General features: G+C 36.8%; 1 protein-coding gene across 1 annotated transcript; it reads right to left on the reverse strand.

The window, feature by feature from the left end:
• Nucleotides 1-10,312: 10,312 nt before the first annotated feature.
• On the reverse strand, nucleotides 10,313-16,063 carry LOC108989708 (urea-proton symporter DUR3). Its single transcript, XM_018963424.2, has 9 exons — nucleotides 15,752-16,063; nucleotides 13,765-13,872; nucleotides 13,580-13,675; nucleotides 13,373-13,455; nucleotides 13,007-13,227; nucleotides 12,638-12,900; nucleotides 12,294-12,532; nucleotides 11,146-11,795; nucleotides 10,313-10,801 (listed from the first exon to the last, which is right to left on the reverse strand). Exons 1-9 carry the CDS (start codon nucleotides 15,932-15,934, stop codon nucleotides 10,530-10,532), a joined length of 2,115 nt encoding a protein of 704 aa, XP_018818969.1. The 5' UTR covers nucleotides 15,935-16,063; the 3' UTR covers nucleotides 10,313-10,529.
• Between the last annotated feature and the right edge of the window lie 1,694 nt (nucleotides 16,064-17,757).

Here is a 17,757-nt window from a genome sequence, read left to right on the forward strand (position 1 = left end):
TAAGTTCACCATAGAGGAATGTATTGTTGACATCGAATTGTTGAAGGTGCCAACCTTTGAGTGCAGCTAAGGCAAGAATGGTTCTGATAGTGACTATCTTGGCCACTGGTGAAAATGTCTCGTGGTAGTCCACCCCTTCTTGTTGGGTGAATCCTTTGGCAACCAATCTTGCCTTCTTTTTCTCGACAGTACCATTAGAATGAAACTTGGTTTTGTAGACATATTTGCAATCAATAGGGACTTTTCTAGGGGGAAGATCAGTGAGGATCCATGTGTTATTGAGCTCTAATGTCTCAAGTTCAGTTTCCATTGCTTTGCACCAGTCAGGGTCTTTGGCAGCTTGTTTATATGAATGTGGATCATGGTGGATGAGATGGTAATAGAAAATGAAGAGAAAATGGGTGATAAATGAGCATATGAGATAGAAGCTGATAAGGAAAATGGTATTCCTGATGAAGAGGATGTCATGTCCACTGATTGAGCATGTGAGATGGAAGTGGCCTGTTGGCAATGAAAGTCTTTAAGATATTCAGGTGCTTTCCTTGTTCTAGTTGACTTCCTAAAAGGTGGATGAGGTACGGAGGGTGAAGGTGATAGTAAGGGAGAGAAGGGTGTAGAAACTATTGGTTCAGGAGACAAAGATGATGGAGAGGAAGGTGCTGAAGATAATGAGATGGTGGGAATGTTTGAAGATGATGGATTTGAGAATGGAGTGGTATGTAAAATGGAAGGAGAAGAGGGAGGAACTAGTTGATGATGGTCAGCTGAGAAATGAGATGAATTATGAAAAGGAAAAATATGTTCATAAAAGGTAACATCTCTAGAAAGGAAAACTGTTTTGGTAGTAAGATCAAGTAATTTGTAACCTTTTACCCCAAAAGGGTAACCAAGAAAAACACACTGCCTGCCTCGAGGATCGAATTTTGTTCTGTTTTGATCAGCCATGGAAGGGAAAAAAATTCTCAACCTGAGGCTCTTGTTACCCTGTAAGAATAACAAAAGGAAGGGAAGAAGAAGAAGAAGAAGAAGAAGAAGAAGAAGAAGAAGAAGCAAATGAGAGAATCTTCTGAAAGTGTTGCCTCACTTCATTAATTCATTTCATATATGCAAGGTGCAGCTGCCTTTTTGTACAAAAAAGGAAAATAGCTCTAACTAACTAAAGAATAAAGGAATCTGTACAGCTATGTAACTAACTCTGAAAATACATAAAAGTACATTACATTTCAACTAAAGGAGGGACTTTCTAGTAATTTGACAGCAACATTTACACAAGTAGTAGATGCATTTGGTGCTAACTGAGGATGCAGATCAGGTCCATTGACATTGTCGAGAGCAACTGAGTCTTGATGATCTTGTGACTTTGTGATAGGGATGCCATCTTGTGCATGCTGCTCTAATATGAATGTGTAACACCCCCTTCCCGTAGGCTAGGTGTGTCACGTATTTTTCATGAAAATAAACCCGGCAAGCGATTCTCTAATTTCATAATTGAAAAATAAACTGAAGTAATTTATTATGAAATAAAAGGTCTAATAAAAATGTCTTCCCAAAAACATTAAAGGAATAAACTGAATAAATTCTTCATAAAAGACACATTTTATTTTAGAAAGTCTGAACAAAACTAAAATGCTCCTTCTACTCCTGGCCTGCCTGCTCGTAATCATCATCTTCACCTGGGTGGTTAAAAACATGAAAATAAACTAAAATGAGTCGATGACTCAGTAAGAAATCTATCATAACGAAAACGTAAAAAAAACATAAGATTTTCATAAGAACTTTCATGCTGAGCTTAAAATTCATGACTAATCATGCTGATGCTTATGCTATGTATGACTGGTTTATCTGAACTAACTGACTGATTTATCTGACTGGCCAACACACTTAACCCTGTGTGTAAGGTTGTGCACCGGCCCCACATCCCGCTGCAGCAAGGGGAACCGCTGATAGTATTCTAGCATACTATGGTGGACCACGACTGAGTTCGTGGCTTGCACACCACCCTGATCTGAACTGAACTGCATTGGTACCATGCATCTGAATGACCATCTTATTAACTGATCTGAATTTATCTTACACTTGAAATTAAGATGGCTTACGTGTCTTATACACATGAGATGCATGACATATTACATACATAAATCATAATTTCTGAATTTAAACATGATGCGGAATGGCATGATCGTATGCTATGCTGGATGATATGCTTGCACATGACATGAGCGGTTCATAAATAATGGCTATCGAAGAACTGGCTTGAATAATACATACATATAAACTAACTGTGATGATCCTAATTTATGATCAAATTTACTTACCTCGCTGTGTTTCTTCTTGAATAATACTTCGTAACTTGAGACCTATATTCAATAAATAATTATCACTAAATTGTTTGGAAATACAATAAATAAATACTAATATCTTACTTAGCTAAATTTGGAATTCTAAAAGATAGTCAAACAAATATTTGTTTAACACTAAAATCGATAATTCATAGTATTTAAATTACTTAAAATACTGATAACATATTAAAACTTAGTAGAATACTTGAACTATTTAAATACGTCATAAAACTTCAATTCTTAAAATAAGTTTCATTTCTTAACACAATGATTAAATCTTATAAGAAATCTAATAAATATTAATATCATTTAAATATTCTTATCATATTTCTCTATTTTCAACCTACAACTTTAATAGTATAATTATAACAACATCTATTAAAGTAGACAGTAGAATCTCATTTAATAAATCGTTCAAAATAAATTAACAACTCTTACTGCTGAAATATGATATCTAATCTTTCAAATATAATTTAACTGTATATATATATATATATATATCTAAAATAATTGGTGGAAACATTCGATTTAATAAATGTAGACTTAATCATAATATTATTCAAAACTCATAACATATTCCTTAATTCTTTTTAAAATATAACAGAATAATTAAAATCCGACTAAATAGATAAAAGAAAACTAACTAAAATAATAGGCTTCATAATGTACTTCAAAACACATTTTAAATTCCTTAAACAATTTCTTAATAAAAAGAGCATTTGACTAATATATTTACTTAAAAAATTAAACTCAACTTGAAATATTAAACTCAACTTTAATTAAAATGACATAACAATATTCATAATTAACATATACTTAAACGTAAGGTTATAAATATAATTATACTTAGAAACACTGCTTCAAGATACTAGATTAGAAAGGGCATACTTGTAATTTCATCTACTAACACTTAGTAAACTGAAACCTAAAGCAAATACGCACATATATTTTGCAGAAAAACAGAGAGCTCGGGAGAGAGAGACGCGCGAAGCAAAGGCTCACCGAGAGAGAGACTGACGTGCGGCGGTTCTGGGTTGCTGGCGGGGGTCGCGGCGTCGCGATTGGGGGCTCGTCTGTGGTGGTGCGACACCGAAGGAAGTGAACCATGCGGCAGTGCAACCGAGAGAGAGGGAGGCGCATGTACAGAGCTGGGTGGCTGAGGGCAGTAGGCTTCCCGGAAGGGAGTAGGTGCGACGGGACTAGGATGGCCGGCAGTTTCTGTGGTGGCTGGTCGGTGGTTCGACGTCCCTCAAGGTGGCTACCGTTGAAGCGAAACAGAGGCTTCGGCCTTCACGTCCGTGGCTGTTGCGGCATGTCCTCGCGGCTGGGGATGGTCCGGTGTCTTCTAAGGTGGCTGGTGGTGGCATCGGCGTGTTCTGAGCAGCATGGAGTCGCCGCGGAGGAACGTGGGAGATGGTGGTGTTGCTGCAAGGGGAGGAGCAGCGCTGATACTACGGCATTGCATGGCTGGGTAGTGCTTTCTCCTGGTCCGAACGTCACAGTGCAGTGGCGGTAAATTCTGGGCTGTTCGGCATAATGTTCCGACGTATTTTATGGTGGCTTCCGGCGAAACAAGTAGCTCGGGGTGGAAGAGAGGTGACTACTCTGGGTTTTGTGTATGCGACGGTGGTGGAAGTATCTTCACAGTGGTTGTTGTCGTCAGTGCTCTGTTGAGGGTGTAAAACAGAGCTGAAACGCGCATGCATGGGAAAGGTTTGTCCATGGTTTGTGGTGTATTTATTAAGAGGTTCCGTGAGCTTTTATAGAGGAAAAACTATGGTAGGGTTTTCTCATACGAGTTCGTCTCCTAATGGGATTTGAATTTATCGATTTAAGGGATAAGGATGAGTGTGAGGTTGTTGCTAACGGGTTGGGATAGGAAGAAATGATATTTAAATTCAAATCCAAAACTCTAATAATAATAAAATATCGGAGAAATTGTCTCTAATGATATAGGATCGGGATGTTACAGAATGCCACCAAAATCAACAAAGAAATCATAGCTATGGAAGTCGTAGACAAATTAAAAAATAAAAAATAAAGATGGTGAGGCACATGAAGCTCTAAGTGTTGCACTTAGGCTTCATTTACTTTCATAAAACTTTTCATCTCATTTTATTTAATCATTACAATTTTTCCTTATTCTCACACAATAAAATAAATAATTCAACTTTTTCAAATCTCAAAACAAAAATAATATTAAAAAAAAATATTCTAACAATATTTTCTTCAACTTTCAACTTTTATCTCATTTCATCTCATCTCATCTGCGAAAACAAACGAGACCTTAGTATTCAAATATATCTTTTCTTGCAACGAAAAATCTGAAATGTCTTTAGTTTATTATTGCAATGACTGACATAAGGAACCGGCTAATCCTATGGTTTCTTTAATCAAATGCAAGATAAATTGAAAAACAAAAAACAAAAAGCAAATTCAAATGAGATTTCATGGGCAAATTTTTAATTTCTCACATGTAGAGAGGTAACTTCATTGAAAAAAAAAAAAAAAAAAGCAAATTCAAATGAGATTTTCAAGGGCAAAATTGAATGTATAGGGGTAACTTTGCAATTTAGCCTAAGTTAGTGAGTCTATATGAATGTATGAGCCTTAGTGAGATTTTCTAACTTTAGAAAAATATCTCATTTCAGTTCACACATTTTTACGTACGTTACGCTACAATCACTATAAGTTAGTCTCTAACTTACTCTCGAGATATTTATGTATGTATGGTGGCAAGGTTCATATAAGTTATGTTCATGTTTCCTTTAAGTTTATTAAATTGAATTATGTTATGCCATGCCATATTGTTATGTATATTAAGCATGAATATCTATCACATGTCATGATCATTATTTCATGAAGCATATAATTATTCGTTAGTAAGCCTCTAACCTACTTTCCAGTGTATTTTTATATATATGGTGGTAAGCCATAAATGTCATATTCTTGTCACTTACGATTATTGTAAATGTTCTATTATGTCATGTCATGTTAATTATTTCAAGTACATGCTTATTTGTCACATGCAATGTTATGGCATACCATATGTTACACATTCATTGTTACTACATGTCACATCATGTCCCATGCATAGTATGTCACAAAAAAATATTTCAAGTTAGTGAAATCTTTTATTTTTTTCACGACCCAAAGTTCTAGAATAAGGTATTATCCTAGTGGAACTTCATTGCCCATGCTGGAGTGCTTAAATTGGTGTGAAATTCTCTGGGTTGACAAAGTACCATTAATAGGCTTCGAATGAGAGTTAAGTAACTAGTTGCTGGAGCAAAGTCAAGTACCTAGCATCAGTGGTGCCAACAACATGTTTATCAGTTTTAATTTAGTTACCATGACGTACTCACAATTGGCACATATATCTGTGATGTGATGCGGTACCGACAGGAGCACATGGCTCAAGGGGACTTGTGTAGCATCCACATGTTCATGTTAAATTAACCACGTATATGTTGAACAATTCCAAGTTCATGTTCAGTTCTTGTCAAGTTCACTTCATATAAGTTTTCAGTTCATGTCATGTTATTTGCCAAGTCATGTCATGCATATTCATGTTCACATCATGACGCATTTATGCTATTTTACTGCCATGCATGCATTTGTATATTACTAGTAAGTTGGTAGTTGACTTGCTAAATTTGTAATCAAATTTCACTTGATAGTCCCTACTACCATTCTCTCCTAAATAGTAGACTATGTGTCAGGATCAGGAGAGCCAGCTGAGGGCAAACTGGACGAGGTTGATTAGGCCCCAACGCGACGATGAGGAGATTATTGCCTCTATTCTCCAATTTATCGATAGGATTTTGGCTATCTTAGTCGAGTTGTGAGAGCAGTTCAGTGAGTTAGTGCAGTAGTTATATTATTTAGTACTGTACTTATGGAGTGCCACCTTCAGTACTTATTTATGTTATATTCATGATTGACATGTTTTGTATTACAATTATTAGTCTATTATGAAGTTATGAAGCATGTTATGTTTTGGGATATAGTTTTTTGTATAGTATTATTTATTGAAGAAAAAAATTATACGCTACATACTTTTATATGCATGCTAGGTACATTGCATCTTTAACTATTATGAATGAGAGAGTAGGTAATCTTATATTACATGTCCCAACGCTTCACAGTCTATTTGATCCCAAGTGGAATCTGAGGGAGTCACACCCTTGGTCGAGCTTCTTGAGCACGGTAGAACTCATCATTTCAATCGCTATCACCTCCTGCACCTGGACAATTAGGAACTCACCTAGCAATGAACCAATCCTTCGACTTCTAACAGAGGACCTGTGACGTTTTCTTTTCCCTTTTTATTCTCCACGTTGACATCTCTTTCTCTCACCTTTTCTTAGAAATCTTAGAGCACTCTTCTCTCTCTACTCTTTCTTGTTCATCCTAGCATCCTTTCTGAAAGAGGACCATACTTCTCTGGAGCTTAAGTTCCCACACACATGTACACTTGAGGTCATCCTTGAACCAATTGGGAAAGCCAACCTGCCATCGACCATGCTCAAGAAGAAGCATTCACGGTTTAAGTAGGTAAATGTATGCTTTGACGATGCCTACAATCCGTACTGATGGTTGTAAAGTATGCATGTTTAGTTCATGTACTTGTTTTACCAGAAGAAGGGTCTACACCATTCATACAAGGTTACTTAAGCAATTTCATGGTTTTACCCTACATTATGTTTCGATATGTTTTCTCGTATATTGTAAGAAAAATCTTGAAATCTGTAAAGCGTCGTACTTTGATTTTGAAGCGAAATTTTTAAAGAGAATGTTGGCCATTTTAATGATAGGTGAGTGTGTGTGTCTTACGATCCCAAGTCGAGATGAAGTATGATCTCAGTGAAGCTTTCCTGGTCACTTAGGAGTGAGTAATCATAGAGTGACATCCCCTGGGTTGACGTTGAGCGATCAACGGACTTGGACAGGACCATAACGTGTAAAAAACACGAAAATACATGCTAGAAAGTAGAATCTGAATGAAACAATACAAAATACGAAAATGATGAAGATGTACCTGCTGTAGCCATGTTTGGAGAATGCAGACAAACAGATCTTCCCTTCCTTTCTCCTCACAAATTATCAGCTATCAATGGGGCAAGCCAATAGACATGTGGAGAGGAGGAGGGACCTAGCATCTTATAAAAGAAAACTTATGGAGTCCTCCCATTAAGGACTCAAAATCCAATGAGTCTATAAAAATTCCAGAATAAAGACTCTTGAGTTTCCAAGTTTATATACGTAATTTTATCACAATATAAATAGGATATGATCCTATATTACTAAGGTGCAATTAATCCAAAATGATCACTCAACTTAATGGGTTAAAAAACAAAGTACCATTGTGAGCTATATATATATATATATATATATATATATATATCTAACCCGTTTTATAAAACATGTAATCAAATGAAGTCCATATTAGAAATTATTCTAACATAACGCTCTTTGATCAAAGTCATTGCCTCTCTACTAGTGGAGGTTAGAGGACTATGTGGTGAAGGATGAGTAAGTGAAGCCAAGTATCACTTGTTACGAAGTCATATGCGCAGTGTGACGAAGAGAACCAAGGTGTATGCACGGTCAGTTTAGGGGAGGCCGCGGTGCATACATAAACTGAAAAGACTGTTTTTAAGATGATTAATGAAAGGGGCCCTCGATAGACTTTGATTTACTAATGACCTTGTGATAATTGGAGAACACGGGGTTCTCAAGTTTTGAGCCTTGTATTTTAATATTTGAGCATTGGATGCCTGGAAACTTCTATCGTGATACTTATGATTACTTAATTTTGACTCATAAAAGATTTTAAAATTATGGAAAGTATTTGCTTGCCCTTCTTGAATTAAATGCATGCATGTGATTATTTATTCTTGTTGCCCAGGGTGGAATATTGTTTGCTCGTTGTCCTCCGCCTCAATAAGCATGTATCATTGCCGTAATTCTTGAGTTTTCTCCTTCGCATTTTCGCTACCATCTCATACATTATAAGCCTTGTCATGGTTCTTACTTGTTGATATTTATTGATATCTCACCATGATAGTCCCATTACAATTTCACTCATTGAAACCGTAGACTTTGTTGTAGATGTAGGCGATGAGGGTGAGTATGAGCAGGGAGACCCAACTCAGCCTGAGGAATGAGATGGGGCCTGTCCTCATGTGGGTTATTATTCTGTTAATGTCTAGTTGTATCCATTTGAGTGATTTTGATGAATAGAGGAATGGATTGTAATAAGTACTTTAGTTACTTCGGAGTTTTGAGATACAGTGACTTATGGATATTTATGATATTGAGTTCGGTATTTTTAATTTCTCTGGTGCTCTTATTTGTAGTTTATGGCATACCCTATATCTCTTCCGCCACGAAATTTTTATAAACCCATGTGCCGATCGAGCATACGAGCTAAAACAGTAGGCAACACGTTATGAACTATGAAATTCTCCCATAAACACTTTGGAAGTTGTAGTATTATATTTATAAGCAAACTATTTTAGTAGTACAAGAATTGTAGACTTATAATAATTGATATTGGAGTCATGATTACAATTGATTACGTAATATTGGAGAGCTTCCTAACTTTAGCTTGAACACTTGAGAATCCAACTTTATCTTGATCACCATAGTGATTGGGTTTATCCTTATTACACCCCTGCTAGTGCAGCAGTGCTGAAACCATGTTGAGCTTGGACCGTATATGCTCAAAGCGAACTGAAACTAATGGTTTAGTCAAAAGATAAAAAATTTGATCTTTGCTTAAAAGGAGCCGAACCTCCATATTGTTGTGGGAGACTTGTTCATAGACGAGATGGTAGTCAAGTTCCACATGTTTTGTCCTTGCATGAAACACGGGATTGGCCGTTAGATAGGTTGCACCTATATTATCACTCCACAAAACCATTTATGTTGAGTGACTATATCGAGTCTCACAGTAGAGCTTGAAGCCATATAACGTATGTAGTTACATTCACAATGGTGCGATAGTCCGTCTTAGTACTGGAATGGTAGATGATGTGTCAAGACCTAGAGAATCCATGCCCAATCAATTGGATGAGTTTGAATAGGCAACGAAGAGATGACAAGGAGCTAATTGCATTGATGCTCCATTTCTTGGATGTGATTGTAGATATTATAGTTGAGCTGCATGAGCAGTTTAGTGGTTTAATTCATTAGTTTTAGCTTGTCTGTATTTATGGAGCGTTGTATCTAGTACTTATTTTGTTACATACATGTTGGACAAGTGTAATAACATTTTGCATATCTGTTTATTATGGATATTTGAATCATGTTTATATTTTTGGAATATAGTACTTCTAGTATATTGTGTATTGTTCAAAGAAAAAAATTATCTGTTGCAAATATTGTATACTGTTTGATACATGCTAGGTGCATTGCATCTTTAACTATCTTGAACGAGGGTATGTGATCTTGTGTTGCATGTCTTGACACTTCAACCTCTATCAAATCCCAAGCGGAGCTTGCGGGGCGTCACACAATGTGTTTATGGATGTTTTCCAAAATAAATCATGAGTTAAAACCTTTTAATATATTATGTACTTTTTATTGAGTATTGAGACTCAATTGTTTTTGTATGTTATAAATATCCCGAGGAAGATGAGTATTGGTAAACAGGTTAGAACTAGAGCATGCCTTAATATAGTCCTAGTAAGGTTGATCACATCGTTTTAGCTTTTAAGTTATAATGATATAAAGAAATGAAGTATGGTCTGAAGGTTTGATTTTCTTACAACTGATGGATATGTCATTACTTGGTGCTATGTTAATGTGGCATTCTTAACCTCTCGGATAGGGGGTGTTACGATTTATCAATTTCTTTCGTCTCCAAAGCGATCTAGTAGTAGTGTAGAGGTAAAAGTATCTAAAATCGGCTACTCTAGTAGATATTATCTTCTTTCTTCTATGAATTCAAGCAATTCAATTAGCACCATTCTGGAGAAAAAAAAAACACAAAAATCCTTCCAAGTCTTCTAGGTTGCCAATTCAATTCTAAATCTATTCATAAGACAGACCTTAGTTATCTCGAAATCATTATCAAATAGCAAGTACCAATTGCAGTATTGAAGATTCATTTGAAATTTAATTTAAAAGAGAAAAAAAAAAAAAAAGCTGCTTAAGCTGGCATGTAGATGTGAAGCCAACTTGTTACTCTGATGCTTTGGTTTTCTTAGCCTTCTCTTTCTCAAGCAAGTAAATTTTCTCTGCTTCAGGTATAGCCAACATGATTGTCTGCAGCTTCAAATTCATCTCCTCAACCCTTTCCATGAGCTTGTCATTTGTAAACATGGCTAGAAAGATGCTTCGGATGGTTTCCCAGCTTTCTATCAGTGGTAAACCAATAATTACAGCAGAACCAATAGTACCCCATGCTATAGCAATCACTGCCCAGAATGTAAAGTACCCCTTACTGAATACTCCTGCATTATAAAAAATTGAGACAATTATTAATCGAATATAGTTGGAACAATTGATTTCTTTTTCTTTGAGCAGTTAGGACAATGGTTCTCTTATTAAATATATTATTCTTTTCTTGAACCCGTAAGGTTATTGAACTCATTTATTGAAATGATTATTCAGTTTGGAAGGCAACAACATTTTTTGGTCATAAAATGACAACAAAATCATTTTGTATACAATGGCATAGATTTTGAAAATGTTGTTTTCTCGAAGTAGTTTCATGATCAAAGTTTTTAAAGAACTAGCCTTCGCTTTCACGTAGTATACGTAATATGGCATTCAACTGCCTACTAATGGAATTTACCTGCTGGAAGGGAGAGAAGAGGCCACAATATAACAATCAAGACAGTAAAACCAACGCCCCATTTTATTATCCATGCTTTAGCCACCATCAGCTTTTCCTCATTGAACTCTTCTTCTGGCTGCTCACTCTTTTCCTTCTCAACCAGTGTGATCTGCTTAGTTGTATGCCAATCATAGTTTTGAGGCCACAAAATGCTACAAATAGCGTGAACAGCTCCTCCAGTAAGTATAGAGACAAGATTTCCAGCCAGCATTGGTGCATTTCGACCAGTTGTGTCAAGATTCACACGGCCATACTCTATTCTTGCAACTGAGAGCCAAGTGATTACTCCAAGAACACAACCACTAGTAGCACCGAGGATGGCACCGCATGCATTGGCTTTCTTCCATAGAAGCATAAAAGCAATGGGAAGAACTGCTGAACCAATAAGCACTCCCATGGCAAGATACATCCAACCCAAAGAAACTCCAGCTTTGTTCAGTATTACTGCTAACATTCCCATAAAGCAGCCAAAGGCGAGGACAACACCCCTTGACACTCTAAGGATTTCCTTTCCACTTGCCTCTGGATTTATGTAAGTGCGGTAGATATCATATGTGCATAATGAGGAAACTGCTATTAGCTCAGATGAACCAGCAGATGTCACTGCCCTGGTAAATTATAGAAGTAAGCAACGGTTAGATAGGATGTTGAAACATGCTTTTATTTGTGAATATTGATATAAATATAGAAAGGAAATATTAAGATTAAAAGAAAATGCAAAGACTCCAGTATTCCTATTGTTACATTGAAACAAAAATATAGACTTTGGTATTAAAGGATGTTGGGAGATCTAGTAGGAAATATAAGGCATTAAATACGTTGCATGTTACACAAACACTAGACTGTATAACTTTGAAAAATCAGAATATAGACCATCCAAGAACTGGGCTCAAAGAGCAGTTAACAAATAAATAAACGAAAGAACAACCACATTTCTAAAATTATTTAATCTGCAGAAAGTATAAAATTTTGAAACGAATTCATTCAAAATGTTAAGTTCTGATTGAAAACATGCAATCATCATTGACAGATCGATGAGCTGGCCTTCCAGGTTTTCCAATGTAATTTTGAATCAAAAGATCAAGTTAGTGCAGATTGCTACTTACATGAAAAGCATAGTAAGAAGAAGAACAGATCCTCCTTTTCCCATTAAAGCTATAGCAGTAGCAGGAGGAACAAGTCCATGGCTTGCCTCACTTTCTGTAATTGGTAGATCAAGGGCCAGTGCTCCCAAACCCAGTGATGTCGCCAAAGAGAACGGCACTGCAAACCAGACCAGCCCACCCAACAAGTAGCCCTTATGAGTTGATGAAGGTCTTGCAGCAATGGCACTTACCCAATATCCCTAGGATTTTCTCTTTTGAAGTATTAGAACAAAGGAATAATAGCTAAATGCTAATATGGAAACATAAAGAAAATGGATTCTCATCCAATTAGTAGTAAAGCTTACATTGTCAACAAACACAGTGCCAAAGTTGCCAACAATATTGATAATCCCAAAAATGAGACCACCTGAACTCAACATTGTCAAGTAAGACCCTTTGTAATTCCCACTAACAGGGCCACAAGATTGCCCATCATGGGAAACTGGCTCCTCACATGTTCTTGATTTGCTTGCTACCTCAACTAGACGGTTGTATAATACACTGGGGCTACCAAGCTCACTGCTTGCCGTGTAAACCAAGTAGACAAAGATGACTAAAACAATATGCACTGAAGCCAAATAAATAAACAAAATAGAAATAAGGCTAAAGCAACATATAAATAAACATTAACCAAACTTAGTGCAGGAAAAGTTACGAATATTCATGTAAAGTACCTATAACAGAATGTATATAGCTTGCCAAGAAGGTTGCTTTTAGTCCTCCAGCTAATGTGTACAAAATAACCCCAAGTGGTATGAGAAAACTAGCAGCATAAATGTTCACTCCAGTGAGTGCATTTACAACGGCAGATCCACCAAGGAGCAACATTGCTGTTACAATAATATTAGTCAAAAAGCAGAAGGCAAGGAAGACAATGTGCGCGGCAGTCCCCCAACTGGCATTAGATGAAGATTATGATTACATTAAGTGTAAAACAAGCTAGTAGAAAATTATTTAGCAAAGCATGAATTAATTAACCAAAATATAAAGAAATTAATAGTACACCATATAGATAGGTTTGCCACAAGTATACAACATACCGAGCTTTCACAATTTCACAAACAGTATGAGCATGAGGAGCCTTTCTTTTTATCTCTATAGCCATTACACCAAAAAGGAGTACCTGCACACAAAAAATATCAAGATATATTGAGGAAAGTAAGCCAAATACTGTCTACTTACGACAAAAGTTAAGAGGATTCAAATATTTTCAACAGTTTACGAGACGGAAATTTCGTTGAACATGCCTGGATGGTAGCTCCACTTGCATACCAGAAAGGTCCGCTAACACCATACTCCCAAGCGACATTGGAACTTTGCAAAATCGTAGCAGCCCAAGTCCACTTCATAAAGTCTCCATTAAAATTTTATAAGCAGAATATGAGGTGAGAGGTCCATCTAAATATGGAATAAGCAGCAATACGGGAATTACCTGAGATACAACCACACTAGCAATAAGTCCCGTTTTAATGTTTCTCCCTGCAGTGTTGAACCATTCAGACGTATGGCGGGACCCAACATAACGCTTTTCCAGCCATACCTGTCCCCACAAGTAAGTTTATAGTCAAGCAACAGACTAATATAAAGGGGGAGTGATAATACTGGCTGTAGGTTTCCAGAATAAATAATGAACTTTCCAAAAGATGGCAGGGAAAAATAATAGGGGTTCTATATCATAGACAGAATGGAACAGAAAATGCAAAGACTATGTTCCCCACACACTGGCACACATGTACCACTTGAGGGCAGAGCTTCAATACCTAACTAATTGAAACAACCTGGGTCTTCTATACTGTAAAAAAAAAAGCACCACCACCTTGTTCCTTGGATAGTTTCATTAGAGGCACGAAGAAAAATGAGTTTTGAAAACATGTTTTATTAGGATTAATTATCCTTGGAATTCTGAAGGGAAAACCCTTTAGTAACCTTAGATTTTAAACAAAAGTATCATTAGGAGCACAAAATAGGATTTAGCGACTGATTAGAAAACCAAGTTCTGAAGTTCAACTGGAGAGGGAGAAGAAAAAGGGAACTGGTGGATTTTGGAGAAAAAGTCTTCAGAAGTAGAGACTTGTACCAGGCCTTACCTAAACCTCAGATAGATAATTAGACTGAGAATTTTTTATGGCATGTCTTACAATGAAAACACAAGAATTCATTGTACTGCTTATAAAAAGATGTAGGTGCTATATGGGTTATAATCAGGAAGAGAGGAAAACATACTCAATCTTTTGAAATACTATTGGTTAATATTTGCATACTAACATATATAATTTACCAACCTAACCCAAACTAGAAAATAGCTTCATTTCATAATTATCATCCAGACACACCTCGCCCCCAAGAAAAAGAGGTAGGAAGGCAACCGGAAGAATAAACTTAGAAAGGAAGATGATAGTTTGAATTAAAGTATCACTGGAAATGGAAAGTACAGATCATAACTAAGACTACCAGTTTGTTATCAACAATACACGTAGGCCAGAAATGGACAAGGCTACCGGACAATCCGCTCGAGATCGGCTTAATCACACTTGAGTTCAACTCGACTTGTTTATTAAATGAGCTATTCGTGAACAAAATTCTAATTGATTATTAAACATATAAATCCATAAGAAACTAACATAGTAAGTATCCTCAAAGTAAGAAAGTGTAAATTTGTATAGGTGAGAAAAGGGTAGAATTTGGGACGTCTTTTTTTTTTTTTCAAGTTATTGTACGGGAAGGAAAATTGGAATGTTGGATAATGTAAGCTTTATTCATTTCTAGTTGACAAATAAACTAACGCGTAAATATCCAGGACGAAGAAGCAAAGATTGCCTTCACAATAATTAATTCTAATGAATTAAAGGTTTGTGTGATGTAGGACTACAAAGTCTTGAGAGCAGTAGAAGAAGAGAAGAAGACGAGGAGGTTGGAGAAGAGAGGAGTATAAGAAGCAGTAAAAGCACAGGAGAGGGAGAAGAAAAGAAAATCACTTTCTCAGAATTCTATTCCACCATAATATGTAAATTGCCTCTATGGGAGGTATACGCTTCAAAAAAAAATTAAGACTCACTCTAAACTAGGATTTAAATTCGACTTACAAACTAAACACTACGAAATTCAGTCACAACTGAAAACAAATCCGAACTTGACTCTATTTATGCAAATTACTCTAAAAAATATCAATGATCTAAAACTATTTATCTATATTCAGCATCATTGTGTCAGAGTCTTGAATGCGGTTCTTTTTGAACTCCCAAAGAGTACTGGTGATCAGGCCAATACATAAACTAGTGTAAGAAATTAATAATCGATTAAAATTGAACTCCCATCGCATGCCCACAGTAGACTTCAGTATATTTAAGCAAGATAAGAAGATAATAATTAAGATCCAAAGAAAAGAGTAGAGAAAGGAGTCCATTTAATGGCATGCCCACCAGGAAGGATGTGAAAACAGCGAAGAAGGCACCAAAACCAAGAATAACTGAGTATCCGACACCTTGACTAAGTACTGGTTTCCCTTGAAAGAAACTGCTTTGTCTCACACAGCCAGCGTCAGAGATATGGTAGTAGACGCCCGAGAATCCCAAGGGTGGGCACTGTGATTGAGTCGTATCCATGGGGCAAGGCGAGTAATTGCTGGTGGTGGGTGGTGGTGTTGCCTCCTATATCTGTCTCTCCTCCATGTTTTTCTTTTGTATATGTTTGAATCTTCTTGGATTGGAGCGCCCAAAAGTCAAACAAAGAAGAAGGTATCTCCTAAATTATTATTGGATCCCGTTATTCCAACTATAAAACTTTTTTCTTCTTTTAAAAATAAAAAGCTATTTGTAAGCCTAAAATACAAAAAATGCAGAGGATGCAGACACTTGCCACGCCACGCCACGCCGACTAATATATATTATTTTGAATATTTTATAATTATAATAAATTTCCAAATAAGCGGTGTGTTAAATACTAGACTTATAAGATTTATTATGTATCAATCACTATTTATTTTCACATCCCACACATATAACTTTTTCCTAAGAACCCAACTTTGAAAACAGATGAAACATAAGTTTGTTTTCACTCACAGGCTCTTTGGATACGAACCCAACTCTCAGTCAAACAGAGTTGAATTGAGACCATCTCAACTCTATATCCAAACCCAGCCTAAATATATCTACAAACTTATGTTTCATCTATTTTCAAATAAGGGCAAAGCAATGGTCATGTTGCTTTTACTTTTCAGAGCCCCAATCCAACCTTTTCAGAAACGAATAATATTCACAGCAGTCACTATTTGGCTGCATCCATTGCACACATGACGTGTAGACCGGGTTCACTAACACCACTGAACCGGTTTGCTCTCTCTTCTCTCCATTCTCATTCAACCACCACCCCCACCCCCCGCGGAGCCCTCCCAACTTTAGCCATTGAAGCCAAGCACAACCACCACGACCTCGCCCTCCCCACCACGACCTCTACCCTACCCACCACAATCTCAGCCCTCCCGAGGAGATTAGTCTCCAAGCCCTCGTTCTCTCAGTCCACCAACGAAGCCCTCAGTCCAATCTCAGTCTAAGCCCTAAAAGCCCTTCTGAACCTTAGCCATTGACCTTAGCCAAGCACGACCTCAGCCCTCCCGAGGAGATCAGTCCCCAAGTCCTTGGTCCCTCAGTCCAAAGCCCTCGGTCCCATCTCAGTCCACCAATGAAGCCCTTAGTCCATCGACACGAAGCCGCCCTCAGTCCATTGACGCAAAGCCGCCCTTAGTCCACCGACGCCCTCAGAACTGCGAGAGCTTTATCATACATTTCTTTTTCTTTTTCCTCTGTTAACTCCATCTCTTTTTTCTCTCTGTATTTGCTAGAAACTAATGGTACCCTCTTGTAGATGTGGCCTCTCATGGCTTTGTGTAAACCTCTCTCTCATCATCTCTAAGCCAACCCCACCGGTTTCTTGCCTGTACATGCTTAAATACTAAGTCCTCCCTGTCGGGAAGTATAAGGTATCGAGAGCTTAACATTTGCATTTTTTTTTTCAAATCAAAGTGGTTTTTTCAATTGACGAAAGTTGGTTGCCTGAAAGTGGAGTGAGACTCTGAAGTTTTGTTCTCGCATATGAATATAGTATGGTTTGCTAGCATTTGCTTTTCCATTTTTTTTGGAAATAAGAAGAATAACCGAGTTGATTTTTTCATAACATGTTTATTCAATTTACTGTCTTTGAGTATACTGGTTGCTTATGATTTTTTCCCACCTTCCCTTCACACTAATACTCTCATTCTCTTTATTTGTTTGGAATAAAAGAATGACTATGAACCTTAAATTGGAGGATTGTTTACTTCATAGGTTAATTTACTCCATAGTTTAATTTAGTTTGTTGTATCCTATAGTTGAAGGATATATTGTGTTTCTAATTACTTAGGGTTTCCTGCTTATAAAAAAAATGTTAAATT

The sequence above is a fragment of the Juglans regia genome, chromosome 14 (assembly GCF_001411555.2).
Source record: "Juglans regia cultivar Chandler chromosome 14, Walnut 2.0, whole genome shotgun sequence".
Lineage (NCBI taxonomy): Eukaryota > Viridiplantae > Streptophyta > Magnoliopsida > Fagales > Juglandaceae > Juglans > Juglans regia.

What these genes read in the sequence shown, in the direction of transcription:
- LOC108989708 (XM_018963424.2), bottom strand. Translation starts at nt 15,934, where the DNA reads ATGGATACGACTCAATCACAGTGCCCACCCTTGGGATTCTCGGGCGTC. An exon ending in CTGTTTTCACATCCTTCCTG is followed by an intron (nt 13,873 to 15,751) that starts GTGGGCATGCCA and finishes TTGTGGGGACAG; the next exon opens with GTATGGCTGGAAAAGCGTTA. An exon ending in TGTGAAATTGTGAAAGCTCG is followed by an intron (nt 13,228 to 13,372) that starts GTATGTTGTATA and finishes ATCTAATGCCAG; the next exon opens with TTGGGGGACTGCCGCGCACA.